Source organism: Mesoplodon densirostris, chromosome 12 (assembly GCF_025265405.1).
Source record: "Mesoplodon densirostris isolate mMesDen1 chromosome 12, mMesDen1 primary haplotype, whole genome shotgun sequence".
Lineage (NCBI taxonomy): Eukaryota > Metazoa > Chordata > Mammalia > Artiodactyla > Ziphiidae > Mesoplodon > Mesoplodon densirostris.
In genome coordinates, this window is record NC_082672.1 from 37,008,855 (window position 1) to 37,026,783 (window position 17,929).

At 43.1% G+C, this 17,929-nt stretch overlaps 1 protein-coding gene across 1 annotated transcript; it reads right to left on the bottom strand.

The window, feature by feature from the left end:
• Positions 1–1,518: 1,518 nt before the first annotated feature.
• HEY2 (hes related family bHLH transcription factor with YRPW motif 2) lies at positions 1,519–11,715 on the bottom strand. The gene is made up of 5 exons (XM_060115091.1): positions 11,633–11,715; positions 9,637–9,715; positions 9,419–9,502; positions 7,013–7,094; positions 1,519–2,381 (listed from the first exon to the last, which is right to left on the bottom strand). Exons 1-5 carry the CDS (start codon positions 11,713–11,715, stop codon positions 1,696–1,698), a joined length of 1,014 nt encoding a protein of 337 aa, XP_059971074.1. The 3' UTR covers positions 1,519–1,695.
• Between the last annotated feature and the right edge of the window lie 6,214 nt (positions 11,716–17,929).

Here is a 17,929-nt window from a genome sequence, read left to right on the forward strand (position 1 = left end):
TATACTGTTATTTGACCTTCTGGTATTTGCACTTTTCCAAGAAGAATGGTTAAGAATAAAAGGCAGAGAAAACTGATCACTTCCTACCTCCAAATGATGTCATACCTATGCTTAATTAGTTTACAAGTTCAAATACATGCTATTTTCAAGGCCGTGAATTGTATCAAATGACTTTGAAAGAGAAAAAGAAAAGCCATGGCTTAATTTGTTAGCGAAACAAGGCCTTGCTTGAAATTCATGTCAACTTTCCATTCTGCAAAGCAACTCATCCACATAAAAATGGTCAAAAAAGGACTTCATTTAATTAGTGATATGTAGACTTTTGCATAGAAAAAGGTTACAAAGTAATACAAAAAAGACTAGGTACAGTAATTTTAAAACAAATATTTAAAAGTATAATTTTGCATAATGTTTAACATTCTCATAATGTCTATTGCTTTCTCCACACAGCAGAGAAATGAAGTGCATAATAATACATGCTGTGTCTTTGTCTTTCAAACATAAATTCTCACGTGCTCAATTTCAAAGTATTAAGAGATTATTTTGTCATTAAACAAAATAAAAACAACACCATTATGTAGCACTAGTCTAGGCATGGACAAAAATAATTTATGTACATCTCATTGCATACATTCATCTTGATTTGGGATCAAATACAATCACAAGCTTGACAAAGGACATTTAAAAATCGTGGCTTTGTCCTCTCCTTGCCTCATCACTTCCAGAAATGCAACTTCTCCCCAAAAGGTGACAAGAATAGATTTTACATGTTATCGGGATGAAATGAAGAGGATAAATATGTAAAAATTGTCCAAATGAAACTGAATAAATTAAACTTTTACAAACTGGAGAGTTTTCAAGTTGGCATGAGTCAGATAGCCTCTGGTGGGCACACAGTAGGCAACTGCTTCGAGGTGCACTCTATAAATGCATGATTTATATAAAGAAGCACCATATTTTGAGCCATAAAAAAAGAAGTGCCTGGGGGTTTGCAGGCAGGGCAGAAATGCTTGTTAATCTGAGCACTGACGTAATAATTGCTTATACTAATACATTGTTAAATGTCACAACTTGGCAAGTTTGTACAAAAAAAGCAAACTAAGATAAAACTAGGTTTCTCAACTTGAAAATTACTTTCAGCAATCCTTTTGGCCAATAAAAACCTGTGGATTTCAACAGAGTGCTCTTTTCTGTTATTTGTACTAAAACGTCTGCAGCCTAATGCAAGACTTCTCTCCCTTCTCCTTTCCTAACCTAACCTCTACGCTCTTCTTTACTTGTGCAACGTTGTATGTTCAAAAGAAAACTTTACTAGCTCAGGCACTTATGAAACACGAATATTTTTTTTTCCACTTAGTTTCAAGAAAATTCAGTCAGGGCATTTTTCTTCCCCAATTCAGACATCGTGATGCACTGCTGGATGGTTCAGTCCGTATATTTTCCAGGAGACCTCTAAATGAAAACAAGTGTGACATTTTCAAAAGTTGCTGATGTCAGTTACCAAACTGCCTTAAACTGAAACAGAGAAAAAAGATAATACCACATTTCCACTTCTGAGGTTTGTGTCTCAAATAGCTTTATTGTTCCTTTGTGGATCCGCAGACATCTGTATGGCTACTTTCAGGGTGCAGAGGTTTTAAGCTGACTCTGAAATGAAGGACATTCAGTTACTACTGCAAGAAGTTCAGGGAAAACTTAAAAAGCTCCCACTTCTGTCCCCCAGGGTCGGTAAGGTTTACTGTTTGTTCCACTGCTTGTCTGCTGAGGGCTGGACGTGGCTGATACCGACAAGGGAGGGCTGATGGCTGTGGCAGCTGCCACGGCTGCAGCTGCGTTTGGGGGGAGCATGGGGAACGCCCCAGCGAAGGACAGAGGGAAGCTGTGCGCAGCTGCCGTGGCTGCTGCAGCGGCCGCGTGGACAGTGGCTGAGAGGGACAAGAGAGAAGTGGAGAGAGGTGGCACACAGGGGGCGACACTGCCTGTTGACGGCATCCGAAGGGCAGAGTCTGCGTGGGCAAACGTGGCCGTGAGGAGGGTGGAGCCGTGGGCAGGAGGCACTTCTGAAGTGGTGGAGAGGCGGCAAGGCGTGGGCTCCGAGGCGTGGAGTCCACTGGGTTGGAGCAGGGCTGCTGGAAGGTGGTGGAAGGCCGCCGCCCAGTGGTGAGGATGCAGGGGGTGATGGTGGTGGGCCAGAGAGGAGGTCATTGCCGCCGCCTCTCGCTGTGAGGCACACGTGCTGAGATGAGAGACCAGGCGCACCCGCAGTGGATCGGAGGAGTCCAGGCCTTCCACAGAGCTCAGGTACCTTGCCACTTCGGTTAAGCACTCTCGGAATCCAATGCTCATGAAGTCCATGGCAAGAGCATGGGCGTCAAAGTAGCCTGAAAGGAGGTTTGAGCAAAGTGGGGGCCAGGAGAGACAGTGAGAGAAAGAATGATACAATTATGAAGAGTAGCCACCACCTACGTTCCACCCTGTCCTTCAGAGATTTAAGGAGGACGACGATCCTTTCTGAGAACGTTGCCAGCTATTTATGGTTGTAATTTTTGCAGAAGTTAAGAAAGTGAACTTTGCAATTCACATGTGTGACAACTCTGGCATTGTATGCACTGCAGTTGTTCCTGCAACCAAACAGCACAGTGGGGAAAAGAATTAAGAACATCTGTGTTGCAAACACTTCCAGAAAAAAAAATAGTGTCTCTTCTTTTGTATTGTGGGAGAGTGAAATTTTCTAGTAAACTTTTCCACGGTATAACAGAGTACCAGTCTCTCTGTCTCTGTCACATGAATTGGAGATTAAAGGGTTTATCTGAAACATCCTCACTCTCTTGGCATTTATAACCGAGATGTGAAATGCATATGAGCAGTTTGAGGACTTTTCTAGAAATGTGCCAGAACTGCTTAATAAATTCATAAATGCTTCTTGACTGTTTTTTTTTTTTTTTTTTTTTTTTTCGGTACACGGGCCTCTCACTGTTGTGGCCTCTCCCGTTGCGGAGCGCAGGCTCCGAACGCGCAGGCTCAGCGGCCATGGCTCACGGGCCTAGCCACTCCGCGGCGTGTGGGATCTTCCCGGACCGGGGCACGAACCCGTGTCCTCTGCATTGGCAGGCGGACTCTCAACCACTGCGCCACCAGGGAAGCCCGACTCAGTGTTTTTTATCAGCAAAATGAAAACAACATTACTTTGTATGGTAAAAAGTTAAGGAAGCAAAATGATTATTAAAAATTTGGTTACTAATTTGAAGATCTTATTTTTCTATCAGGTAATATAACATTACTATAACTCCTAGTTTTCCTGAAGTCCAAATATATATTTCTTTCATTGGTTAGCTTACTTTTTTCTGGCATCTGTCCAAGAAAAAAGTATTTTAATTGTGTCAGTGTGTATGCACATACCCTTACACCTAAGGTTACTACCATTAAAATGGCTAGAGCTGGTCACATTTATGAGAACAGCTTTTTTTTTTTTTGTGGTACACGGGCCTCTCACTGTTGTGGCCTCTCCCGTTGTGGAGCACAGGCTCCGGACGCGCAGGCTCAGCGGCCATGGCTCACGGGCCCAGCCGCTCCGCAGCATGTGGGATCTTCCCGGACCGGGGCACGAACCCACGTCCCCTGCATCGGCAGGCGGACTCTCAACCACTGCACCACCAGGGAAGCCCCAAGAATAGCTTTTTATCCAAAGATAATACGTTAGAATAGAAAATAGTAACATCTGATTAGTATCAGTGCCAATTTAGCATACTGATAGTAATCAGACATTTGGGAAGATGTCACCACTTTGAATAAGTGACTCTAATATGTATAAACGTATCCTTTTTAGACTTTTCTCTCATTTGCAACTTTTTTTTTTTTTTTTTTTTTCCTTTTTGCGTTATGTGGGCCTCTCACTGTTGTGGCCTCTCCCGTTGCGGAGCACAGGCTCCGGATGCGCAGGCCCAGCGGCCATGGCTCACGGGCCCAGCCGCTCCACGGCATATGGGATCCTCCCAGACCGGGGCACGAACCCGTATCCCCTGCATCGGCAGGCGGACTCTCAACCACTGCGCCACCAGGGAGGCCCTGCAACTTTTTTTTTAAACAATTTTCTAATTAAAATTTAGTCTACTCACTTCGGGGATGTGTATATACATAAATGAGAAATACCACATTCGAACGAGGTTATTTTCATCTAAGGCATTTACTACATTACCTTTTTTATGTTTTTGTAGATCAAAGTATTACCTGTTTTGTTTATCATCTATTAACAATTAGACTAGCACTTTGGAAAATAGTAGTCACAATATTCAAAGTCCAAGAGCTAGAATTTCAACAGAAATTTGGAAGTCCCAAAAAGAAATTTGAGGAAAAAATATACACCATTAAGGCAGTAACAACAACAGCACAAAGCTGACATAAGAGAATATCATGAAATGTGGAAGATCAGCAACAAAAAGAGTCATCATCCCAGGACTTCAGCATGGTCAGCAATAAAGCCCCTGGCATTAGGAGGGAAAGTTCTTCCTGAAGAAGACGCCTCCAAAGAAAGACTTCACATAAGAGTCCTCAGGGTTCTCTGCAAGGCTTTGCAGACTTCTGACTTCATGAGAGAAGGGAGATAATCATCAGAGTAGACAAGAGTCCAGAAACCCAGAAGGATCTAGAAATTTACGTTACTCTACTAAATCCTCTCTAGAAACTCCTGCAATACCAAGACAGACTAAAGAATGGACCAACAGAATTGTACCCCAGGAGCTTCCAAGAATCTTCATGAGTCGGCATGAAGTAATTGAAATTTGTGATTTGCCAGCTGTATGTGGTTGTATATGGGTGAGTCCTCTGTTGCATCTTAAGGAATATAAATTATGTAATTCCTATACTGTTGCTGAATGCAGAGGGAAATGATGATGAGCAACTGTTTCCTGCGACTGCATATTGGGCCAATAATCATAGCACAGGGGTCCACACCACTCCCATCACTGCTCTCTGGGCTTTAAGTGAATAAGCTCACAACGACCTTATGAAGTGAACACTGTCACTGTCCTCATTTTACAAATGAAGAAACTGGGGCTCAGAAAAGGTCAGCCCTTTATCCAGGGTCACAGACCAAAAAAAAAAAAAAAAGAAAAGAAAAGAAAAACAAGCCAGGATTTGAAACCAGGCAACCCAAATGCAGTCTGTCCTTCACCAGTACATTTTGAGGCCCCCATAGCAGCTGTGAGTCTTTAACAATTCGAGCCCACACTGCCAGCCCCACTTCTTCAAGGCCCACATGTTCTCCTGCGAGGTGACCTCTCTAATGTGCTGGCAGTCAGGCGACTTGTATGGAGCTTGCTCAGAAATGTCTGTTCACAAACTATTTTGGGATGAATTTTAGGACTGTTCAGGTAGCCAAGAATAGCAACCAAGATGGAACTTAGTGTTTATAATAAGGCATAAGAACAATATTACTCTTTAGAAGTATAGCTCATGCCAAATATTTGAAATGCTGATAAAAATTCTTAGCCTTGTGGGTAACAATGCCAAGGGAAGTAAAGCAATCAAACAACTTTCCCTGCACGATCACTAACCCGATCAGTCCCCTAACATCCTGAGGGAGCAGGTGTAGAGACAGAATCCTGGGGCGGCGGGGAGCCTTGAGGGCTCAGAGGGCTAGTACAGGCCTCCCTGTGCAGCCCAGCACCTCTGTCTCGGCTTAAAGGTGGGTCTGTGGCCAAGCTGGGCTGGATCACAGGCTTCTAGAATTTCATCCAGTTCTCTTCCCTATTACGTAAGAATATTTGCAGCCTATGCTGAGGGCTACATTTTAAAGAGTAGAAATCACAATTCCATACCCATTCAGGATGGTTATTCAAGCAGGACGGTTCCTTGAGAAGGTACAACAGAGGGTAAGTCACACCGTGTGTGAGGGCGTCCCTTTACAATGATCACTCCCCCCGATCTCACACAGGTAAAAGATGGTGAAGGTCAGGGCTGATGCTCCACAGGTCCTCAGCTGGAGTTAAACACTGAAATGCTTCTGTACCAATTGATAAACAGCTATTTCCCTCCAATGCCCTGTCCCTGTCCTGATCTAGGGCAAACTCTGATACTACATAATAAAAGGCTAATGCTGCGCAGAGATAAGCGTTCAGGGTGTAGCTGCAGCACTTAGCCCCTGTGGTACCCTCTCCCTACCCAGTTATCAAATATATGGAACAGCACCCTTGGCTAAGATGAATACCAAAGGCCTGCTTGAAGGGTGAAAAAGATATAAAAGGGCAAAATCAAGTCTGAGTGATGTGTGAGAAGTGGGATAATGAAATCTGAATGAATACTACATCGTTTAGGATCTCAAGTCCATTCACAGCATGAAGTGAGGGTCAGGAACTGGACTATTCTTCCCTAAATCACTATCCAGTACAGAAGACACCTCTCCACAGCACTGGGCCCAGGGCACCTGCTCCTGGTTGCTCTACACAGGGGTGACTGCTCCATCAAGTGGTTTCCAGGACAGAGATTCGCTACCTGCACTTCAAATGCTCTGTGTGGTCTAAATCCAAGATCAACGAAACTCTGAAAACAACAATGAAAATTCACTTCCTTTGGAATAGCTGCATTATAGTGAGTCCTATCCCTGATTTAACGGGGGACTGGGGAGAGGGAAAGAAGAAGAGAAAAAGATTGAGTCTAACCTCCTGTTTATGTTTGGATGTTTGTGTGTTTGTTTTGTCTTTCTGTACAAATTCCAGCATGCACTTCTGAAAGTCCCTAACAAACCTCTGACCAGGCTGCTGTGAATGAAGCTTTACTCCCACAGTATTATAAAAGCAAACACAAGCCCAGGGTCAAGTGCTTCTTTTGTTCCAGAAGTTCTTTCCCACGAGTTCAATCCTGCCATTAGCATTGATTTCCACGGCTTTAATCTGGGACCTCCTATCGCAGCTCGTTAAAGAACTGTTCAACTATGACTTCCTTACAATCTTAGGGAGAAAAAATGAAAAGAGAAAGGTAGAAGGGGCGGCGGTGGGGGATGAAGTCACCTACTTACCTTTACCCCCAGTTGCCTGAAGCATCTTTAAATGATCGACTGTCATTTGCAGTATTTCAGCTTTTTCTAACTTTGCAGATCCCTGAATAAACAAATAATAAAAATCTTATAAGTCTTATGGAAATGAATTTGGAAAAACTTACCCTGAATTTTTAATTTTCCCTCTCACTAGAAAATTCTAAGTTTAACTTTTTCACAGAAAAATATGAATTCTTCCTGAACTTTACATGAAAACACTAATTGTATCACACCTAATGACAGATATTTGCCATTTTAACTTTTAAAGACTAAAAGTCATAATAAATAATTTTTAAACACAAAATTAATTACACTAAGATCACTCTACCCAAACTACTACAACTGCAAAAATCTCAAACTTCATCAAACTGGTTAATAATATACTTTATTTTATCAGGGGATATACAATAGTCTTATATAATGCTGAAGTCTAGATCAGTTGAATCCAACTCTGGAGGAAAAGCAGATAGGATCTCAGCAAATTATTGTTAAAAAGCATATTCTTCAAAAATAGAAAATTCTATTATGCCTTTAAGGTAATTCATACTACACCACTGTAAGTATAGAACCAAAAGTACGAAGAGAAGACTTCCAAGGGTTTTTTTTTTCCCAATAATTACCAGCAGGTGTCACTGTAAATTCCAAGATCATAAACAAGAAAGCATAATCTAACTTTAATCTAATAAGCATCAAAATGCTTAAGGACATTTGAATCCTTTAAAGTAGTTCTTAATAAAATTCTCATTATATTTTTATGCCCCTCCCCCATTTTAAAACAAGGCAACCTCTGGAAACCAACTGAAATACAAATGTGCCACTTTAAACTGTCTCAGAGGGCTGTGGGTGGCTTCTAATTTCTTGGAAGAGCTAAATAATTAAATCAGTATGTTTTCTTGAAAAGGAAACTGCAGTTTATTTCAGGTTCCTATGCTTTACTTGTTTTGTGAAAATTGTCAGCACCCAGTACATGGTGAGAGTGCCAGAGTGACTTAAACTGCTTGAAAGAACACTCTTCTAATTATATTGTGACAGGGCCAGCTCTCTAGGGTTGGTCGCCAAGCTCAGCAAATGGGAAAGCCTGTGTTTATGGTAACTAACTGCCAAACTACTGAGGTTTGCTTTTAAGGTTTAAGTCGACATTTAAGAAAAAAAATCTAATGAACTCCAACCCCCTGAACCCCCCGCCAAAAAAATCACCAAACTGTTTCTCATAATTGTAGACATTACAGCACTGAAAGTAAAAACATCACTGATTACTGATATTTTCATTTTCAACGTATTGTCATGGGAAATGCTAATAATCAAAACTATAATTTGCCCATTACATTTAGCTCATTAAAGACAGTTTCAGCATATAGAGTGGTGCCTTTTTTCTCTTAAAAATGTATAGTCAACAGCATTTGACAACTTGTACTTCTGTCAATGTTCAGTTTTTCCATGAATATGTACAGTAGTTTCAGTGAAAGTGACTAATAACAAAACTGCAGTTTCTGGATAATTTCCAAGGGCTTTGTAGGGCTTGCTTTATAATGTTTGTGGTTCATGAAGTAAACAACAAAATGGAATAAACAAACAACAGCTGTCTTATACCCTATTTGAATTTAATTGAAAGTTATTTTCAACAAAGGTATGATGCCATACTCTTTGAAAGATGCTCTTTGAAATCTATCAGCCATGGCGGCAGGAGGAAAAACACAACTCTTCCAAAGTGAAAAGGAAGATTTAAACATTTGGCTTCCTACTTTACTAAGTGTGCAAATCTTTTTTCCTTCCTTTTTTTTTTTTTTTTTTGGTAAAGGAATACTTTAATTCTGAAAAGGGAAATTTATGGCTAGTTTGATTTTTACCAAACTTCCACAAAGATGCCTCAAAACAAACATCATTCTATTAAGCCAGGGATTAAAAATGAAACCAAGTGTTTGGTAAATAAATTTTGTTAGTAGTATTATTTAGGAAATAGAGCTAGAGGTGTTACTTCCTCGGCTTTGATTATTTTTTAAAATAAAAAGCTTACTTTTTAAAGAATAGTTTGAGACAAAAATGAAATTTCACATAGATATCTTTTCTGAAGAAGAAGAATACTACATACAGCTCAGTTTTAAACAAAACCACTACTGGTATTCACAGAAAGAACAGAGAGAGCATGAACATGTTACCCTTAAGGGGAAAATAAGCTAGAGAATGGAAATGTTTTTCAACTTCATGATGGATTATGTTTTTAATAGTTTTGCCACAACAAAGCATTTTATTGAAATAGCTGCTCTGTGCCAGATCACGGCACATACACCATTATTTTAATGAGCTTTAAGAAGAACCCACGTTGCCAGATGAGAGAATCAGCTTTTTTGAGCGCACTGGTGGGGTGGTCAGGATGGGGGGGCAGCTTACTTGTTTTTCAAAAGCGGTTGGCACCAGTCGTCTCAGCTCAGATAAACTGTTATTTATCCGATCTCGACGCCTTTTCTCTATTATCTATCCCCAAAAGCAAAACAACAACAAAAGTTCATGAATACACAAATGATAAAATTACTCGTAATGGAAAAATACAACTGCTACACATTAGGCTGGATTACATGAAATAAAAAGACCAAAAAAAAATCACATACCCCTCTCCTTTTCTTTCTTGCCATAATCTGAGATGTCGTTGTTGGAGAATTCGATCTAATCACAGAGCTAGTACTTTGTCTATGAAATAAGAAGAGTTTGTCAGGTGCTGCATTAACATAACAATTGTTTTCTTCTGGGTGCTTCATGGCACCCATTAAATATTCAGAGTGAGAGCACAGTTCAGATCAGCATTATTTTATTCTTAATTCTTGCTCTTTACAGACTTTGCTTTCAGCTCTTATATCTCTCTTCAGATATGAATCATGACTTTTTTTCTTTTAATTTTAATGAGTAATCCAGATGTCAAATCCACTGGCAAAAACATCCTTAAACTTTTACTGAGCCTCCCAATGAAATAATTATGGGCAGTCAGGGTGAGAAGTTAGATATTAGTACTTCCTCGTTCCACTCATAAATGTTTCTTAAAAGTCAATAAATCTCTAATAGCATCCCTCTTCCTCCCTCTGGTAAGACCCACTGAACAAAGCAAAGCTATTTTAAAATAATTACTATCAAATAGATATACAGCCATCACATGTCAAACCGTTGTCCCTAGATGCAATCTTTAAATTAAACAGAAGTTACCTTACTATTTCAAAACTCCAAGTAGTCATACAAGAAAAAAAATGACAAATTCAATATTTTCTATATTAATCTTCCAAAAGAATGACCCCAAATTAAATATGCCACTAATAGAAAAATTAAAATTAGATCAACTACTAGGTAAATGTTTTACTTTGAAAATAAAACTCTAGGTGAGTATCTCTCAGCCTTCAATCTAAGCTTAAACCTCTCAGAGTTGTAATCCATCTTGAGTTTGCTAATGAAAAAAAATTTTATATCAAAAGTTCAGTCAAATCACTACATTGTCACATAATTTTTATGATCCTTTCTAGTTTGTATCTGTTTCTCTTCATAATTCATAGATACTCTGCTTCCTCATGTTCTCAAATTCTCCAGGTTCCTGTTATTTGTTCTCTTTCATTATAGAAATATTGCACACACCAGGTTCTTATTACCTCACCTTCTCACTTCTGGATCTTATTTCTGAATTAACTGTTCCCCTCATTCCCACCCCCTTCTCAACTGGTTTCACCTTTCACATGACATCTTTTGTTTTTCGGATCCCATTTTTTAAGATGACACAACACTTTAATAATTAGAAGATACTTTGCAAACAACGTTTCAAGCAAATATCTTTGCTTTTGCTGATTCCAGGCTAAGGTTTGTACTTATTAGAATCATAATATTGAAAGAAAACCAGGTTTCCAAACGTAGAATTTTACTCTTTGAGTGACAGCTGCAGATAAATAATTAAGGTGCTTCTGGGGATGCCAATTAGAAGCAATTATCATTTGACCCGCCTTGGCACTAAAACGACTCCATAACCTCCCTCTGTCACTGGAAAGTGGAGGTCTGGCTTCCGTGATCACGATCTCGATCTTCTCCAGACTCAGGAACAAGCAAAGAGATGATGCTTGAAACGATCCTTCATCTGTCACTCACACTCCCGTCAGCCAAGTCACATTCGATCAACCTGGAAATCTCAGCCTACTTATCCTTGACATCGCTAATTGCTTTCATGGCTCCAAAAGCAAGTCATCTTTTAATCTCTTTAAAAATAAAAAAAATCATTTTTTTTCCTCTTCGCCTGGCCCATTTTGAAAGTGCTCCCAAATGCAGTTTCGGTGGCGGGGGCGTCGCCCGTCTCCCGGGCATGCCAGTCCGCACGCCCAACGCTGACAGCCGGGGACCCTCCTTCGCCAACCTCTGCACACTTTCAGCCGCCCCACCCCTAAGGTGCAAACCCACATGCCTCGCCCCACACGAACACGCGCTCCGTGAGCGCCCACCCCTGAAAGTTTTTCGGGCAAAACTTTCCCCGCTCGGTTAGAACGCGGCGGAGAGGAACCTCGGGATTTCCAAGTAGCCGCTCGTACACAAAGCTCCCCGATGCCTCGGGCTCCGGACAGCTCCCGCCGAGCCCGCGCTCACCCCGAGTAATTGTTCTCGCTCCCCACGTCGATGGTCTCGTCCATGTCGCTCTCAGAGGTCGTCTCCTCGCAAGGGCGCTTCATCACGGCGAACACCGCGCGGGGTGCAGCCGGGCCGCAGCCTCGGACACCGAGCCGGACGCAGCGCCCTCCCTGCCTGCCTCCTCCCTCCCGCCCTCCCTGGGCCCGGGCAGGCGCGGCTCGGGCGGCGGCGCGGTCGGCTCCTCGCAGCTCTTTCCCACGCTGCAGCCCAGCTCGGCCGCAAGAGCCGGCGCCGGCCACGCCTCCCCGCGCGGGCGGGGCCCCCTCGCCCGCCTCCAGCGCGCAGGCCCCCGCAGCTCCGCCGGGCACCGCCTCCTCTGGAGTCAGCGTGGCCCGGGATTGGCCGGAGCGGAGGGGCGGGGCCGCGCTCGCCAAAGCCCTCCGCGGAGCTCCGGCTGAGGCGTGGGAACGCGACCGCGCATCTGGGGCCCGGGAGCTGAGCGCGGGTGGGGAGAGGCGGCGGCGAGCGGGAGCGCGAAGTCTCTAACTCTAGTTAGGGAAGCTCGCGGACGTGGGCGCGGGCGCGGGCGCGGCGGGGGCGGGCTGGCGAGGGGCGGGCTCTGGACCTCGGGTTTTGTCGCTCCTCCGCACCCAGCAGTCTGCCGGTGAAGTTTCAGCCCTGTGTTTAAAGAATAACCCCAAGCGCGTGGCTGAGTGTGAGCGAGCGTGTGTGACGTCGGGAGGCGCCGTGGCTTAACCGAACCGCCCCACTCGGCTGTCCCTTGTCTGGACCAAAACTGCTGACTGACTGACCCTGGCGGTCACATTTGCCCTCTGGGGTTTTCGAAAACCCTAAATCAAAGTTGCTTTTCTCTTTGGCAACTCCCAAGGCTACTTCCGCGGCCTCTGGGCTGTGAACAGATAAGGACGCAAGTTTCCCCGACCAGGTACTTAACAGCTGGCGGTCGGAGGGTCTGAGAGACCGGCCACCAAACGATTTTCGATTTGCACCTAATCAGTTCTTTCCATTTGGCCACTGAGGCTGTGGATAATAGATCCCGCTGAGTAGACCGTGGGCTGGAGTTGTGTCTACTCTGGTGGCAGGAAGGACTAGAGCAATGATGCGGGTGTTTCAGGACACAAGTTTAGTAGTTTTTCAAGTTCGACTTTTTCGGGCTTGGATTATCCAGATAATTGCAATTCTCCACACTCCCTGGTTTGGGTAGTCGCAGCGGTAGAGTTAAGTAGAATCCCGGACGTGAAAAAAAATCGCGCTTGGAAATTTAATTTGTTTTCTAAAAGACGAATGCGTGTCCAGTTTTTAGTGCACTGGACAGCGTGGGTTGTATAAAACTCTAGATGTGCTTGTAAAACATGTTTTCAAGCTGCTTTTTCCCTCCATGCTCTGAGGTAGTTTTTTGAACCCGCTACGCAGTTGTGTCTATGTGAGGGCAGCGGGAGGCGGTGGGCCCGCCGGGGCGCCGCGGTACCGGGAGGCGGGCGCCGGGTTGGTCGGGGTCGAGCTCGAGACTCCACTCGTTGCGCCGGGACAGCTCGGTGCTTAGGGCAGAAAAGCCTCTGAGAGAGAGGCGTCAATCAGTCGCCACAGCCCTACGCCACGACGGAGTCTTATTTTTCTGGGGATCTGTTTAGGGCGTCCCCCTCTGACACTCCATTCTCTCCTTACACAAGACCGGCGCGGGGCGGGGAGGAGAAGAGGAAGGGATGAGACTTGAAAAGACCCGGCCCGGGCCGGGGCAGGGCAGGGGGAGAGCGGGAAGGACCTGCAGTCCGCGGGTTAAGCCCTCGTTAAACCACAAAACCCCTTCCCCACACGCCCTCGTCTCTTTTGTGCGGTCCCCACCGCGGCGCCTGCAATAACCGTGTGAACAGAAACCCGAAACGTTCCATCCTGACTTCTGAAACTTAACACCGGGCAAACACACAGTCGTCGGGAGCCGGGCGGGGCCTGGTGGGGATGCACCCGGTCAGCTCGAGGCCGCGGGGGGCGGTGACCCCCCAGCTCGGCTGTGGGCCTCCCCTCCGCGCGGGTCTCCGGGCCTTTGCTTCGCTGCAGCGCCGGCTGCCTGAGCGCGCTGCGGGGAGCCGAGCGGGCTCGCCTCCCTTCGGCTCCGACCTCCCCCGACGTCACTCGGCTCTCGGTCCTCACAGCCCGGCTAGGGAAAAGCCAGATCTGCGCGGGTCGCCCGTCCCACCTCCCCGGCGGATGCGCCCGCGGCCAGTTCGCGCAGGCCACGCGGGGACACGCCGCCTCCGGCCTGGGGCGAACTCAGCCTTCACGACTTTCAGCGAAGGGTGCGCATTTTTCTGAAAGCGAATGTCTACAGATGCAATTAACCTTGGCCACGCGATCAAATTAGCGGGCGCTTCGAAACGCCGGGGGCAAAACCTGAGATCATCACCGGAAAAAAAATTTAAGAGTTCTTTCTCACTATCCTACTGTATTTAATTATAATAATTGCGAAAAACTGCGAAGAGGGAAATGACTTGCTTGAAATAAAGTTGCAGCTGGTTACAGTTCTTCCATATTTGTCCCTGAAGACTTAACCACTGTACCATGCTGTAAAGAAAAATATGGCAGGGACGTTCGAAATGCACACGCGGATTTACTGTCGCTTAAAAAATACTTCTTAAGCAAAGAGGGTCATATTTTAAAAACGTTTAGAACAGTGCCTGTTACGTGGTAAGCGCTCTATACGTCTGTTAAATAAACAAGAATGCGTAAGGCAAAAGACCAGATTAATAACATGCTAACTTATCTGCAAGATACTTGACCGCAATTAGGCAGCACGAGATTTTTCAATTAGGTCTTTTATTCCCCTCGAATATCCCATTTGCCTATGCCCTGGTCAGGCGCCTTGTCTAACACTGAAAGTGCTTCTCGGATCAGAGGGAGAAACGGAGGAAACTCTTTAAAACGCCCCAGCATCATTAAAAACGGTGGTGGATTCTCTGGAGTGCGGGAGCGAGGTGTAGGGGTGGCGTCTGCAGAGAGAAAGAAAAGAGAATGAGAAGACCGCGGGATTTCAAGCTTCATCGCCCCTCAGCGACATCCTTTTCAGTGAAAGTTGCTTGAAGGCTTAGGGAGAACTCGGGCAGAAGAAAAGATGTCCGCGCGCAGAGCAAACCACAGTTCGGTCCTTTTCAAAGATTTGTACAATGAGATAACTAGACCGAAAGATACGAAGAACTTCCCTACAAACGAAATGCCGTTAGGAAAGAAAGCCCAGAAAGACAGATCTAAACGAAATGGAGGAGGAAAGGCTCAGCTGTCTTCCCGAAATTGGTCCTTTCCTCCCTGTTTTGTCCTTCTGTGATTTAACTCACTTACTGACGTGAGTGAGATGTCGAATGCTGAGATCTAGAAACGTCAGGCTCAGTGGTCCTGATCCTCCTCCCCAACTCTTACCTCACTCATTTAATATAAAGTTACAGTTTTTGCACCTGTATTTTATATATCTGGCCATTTTGACCCTGTTATAGCTTGTCCCCCAAAATTTGAGTTGTGTTGCATAAATTAATGAAGTGATTACTTTGCTGCATTCTAAAATTCTCCTTGCAGCATTTTTGGAAGGAAGTAGGATTTTTTTTTATTATTATTCTAGGTCTGCTTTTTTCCTCATTAGAGCACTCTGATTTTTCAAGATCAGCAGTCACCCTTTGTTACTTGTTACTTCTCTGAATCCTTTGAGGTACTGCTTACAGTTACTTTAAAAAGTGTCAGCCACTCCAGTGTTTGGGTTCGTTAGAAAGTCACTAAGACACGACACCACTTTAAAAAAATGTTTTAACTTAGCTTCACAGTGAAGTACAGGCAGCTCTGTTATTTAAAGACCTTTATGTTAGTCTGAGAAGGCTAAGTGCCCATAGTTCATATTGAGAAGTCCAATATTTTGCCCTTTCTGAAATATAATTATTTACACAGCTTTCTCTTGCAAGTGGAAGACAAGCAGGTCGCCCCAAGATGTGCTAGTCTATTTGCAATTGCTGGGGCAGGTGACATGCACGTGCGTCTGTGGGCAGCCTTGCTAGGCTGGCTTCCCTGACTACAAGGCTATTGTGAGCTGGCAACACTTTAGAGTGTGTGAGAATGCTGCACCCTGAGAGTGGAGGGCAAAGGCAAGATCCTTGTAAATTTCAAAACCTTTCTCAACATCAGTCTGGCAGCAGGCAGGCCAACCTAGGGTCACGGTGAGACACACATTTGCAAGCTAGTAAAGCAAAACAAAGCTGAAAGCAAGGGCAAATTTAGGCCCACTAACCTTGAAGTCATCTATAAAAGGGAACTGCTTTACCAGTTAACAATTATCCTTGCCTGGTTACCCACAAAAAGTGCATCGTTTTTTCTTGGCTTGCCCCAATAGGTGCTACTTATTTTTTACATCAGAAGCTTCTAGGTAGGAAGTCTAAGACCCAAAGGCCCCTTTCTTGGAGATTAGAATGTTTAAATTGATCTCTGTTATTAAGGGGCAATTTATTTAAAAGCTTTTATTTCATGAGTGATGTTATTAGTACCTAGCACATGCCCAAGGAGGAAGGCTGGTTTTACTGCAGGACACTGGAGAAGAGGGTTGTATAATTAAGTAACCAGTTTTCCATACCCCTGTAAGCAACAGTCGAAAGATAACTAAACTCACTATATTAACTTCCTCTTTGTGAGTGTTAAATTGATGTTGGCAGGCTTTTCTATTAAGGAAATTCTTTTAAATTTTCATTTTCTTGAAGTTGGTTTGATTGAGAGATTTTTTTTCCCCCTCTCTCTTAGGAATACGATAAGAAATATTCGCTCCTCTCATGGAAATCATCTTTTAACTACCTTCATCCCCATCCTCTAGAACAGAATAGTGCCTAACACATAATGGATACATAATAAATGGTTTGTGAATGAATTTCTTGTCAAAATTAATGAACTCCTTGCTTCTTTCCATATATACAGAATTTAGATACATCAGAATAATAAAATGGAAATAAACAACCATGAAGTAAAAAAAATCATGAAAAAAATTGAAAAGAATATACTTAAACATGAGCAGGAAACCATTTGCTGTGAATGGGCCCTTAGGTCACTCCTGAGCTTCCTGGCAGCCAAGTCAGAAGAAACAGAGTGAGTTTTCTAATTCTTGTAATCGGAAAAGAGGAAGCACATTATTTGTCAAAAAAGAAAAAGTTTATCCAGCTGCTGAATTCTAAACAAGCTACATGGTTGGCTTTTTCACAGATTTAAAATTTTTATTTTGTTTAAAACAATTATTTTCTTTGTCTAAAATTCTTCCCCAAGTATCTACATTAATTATTGCATGAACATTCATATTATGTATAAATGAAGACAATAGTTTATCTCCTAATAGTTGAATAAGTCATTTTCTATGCTCTCACAATTAATAAACTGACATTAATAGGACCAGTGCCTCACAGAGTTACAAAAATGTGGATTCTCCATAGGAAAATTTCTTTCAGTTTTAGAAAAAGTTAAATCAAAGATTCATGGATCTGGTTGGTTGGTATTACTTGATGAAAGTGAAAGAGACTCTACAGGCTTCTGAAATATCAAGTGCTATGGAAAAGTTTAAGACTAAAAGAATTTCCCAGTAGAATGCAAATGACCATGTATATTTTTCTTCACACTTTTATTAGGATACTTTTATTAGATGTGTGCACATTTATGCCCTTATCTGCTTATTTTTAAATTGATAGAGACTTTATGGGGAAAAAAAACCCTCATAGACTGGAAATAAGAAGTTGCTAATTTTAGATTTATTGTAGAAAAGTTGAAGGCTATTTTTGGACCTTCATGCTTTGTAAACCTATTGAAGTAGTATGTTACAAGAGACAGAAAAATAGCAAGTTTGGCATCTATTGTTTGAAGGGATAGCACAGAAGTTTTTTTTTTTTTTTCTGGCTTTAGACTTCAAAATAATTTAATAATGTCATAATGTATTGGGAACATATGATTAAAATTTTTTAGAGATAGATTTTGGTCTTAAGTAATAGCTCATTCCATTTCTAGGAAATGAATAAAGAAAACAGTTCTGTGACGAACTGCAGTATTCATCAGGGCAGTGCAGTCTGTTTGGAAACAAAATGTCATAGTGCTTAGTAGAGAGCAACCATACTCAGCTGCAGCATGGAGAATCTGTGTACTCTGCCTTGAATATGTAAGAAAGGTACATGGAAAGGACGTTTCCATAGCACTTTTAATCTGAGACTCCTAGGGCATTATTGAATCATGAATCTAAACTCACAACACTGCAGCACTTGTCAAGGCTGGCTATCAGGATTTTGCTAGAAAAACAGT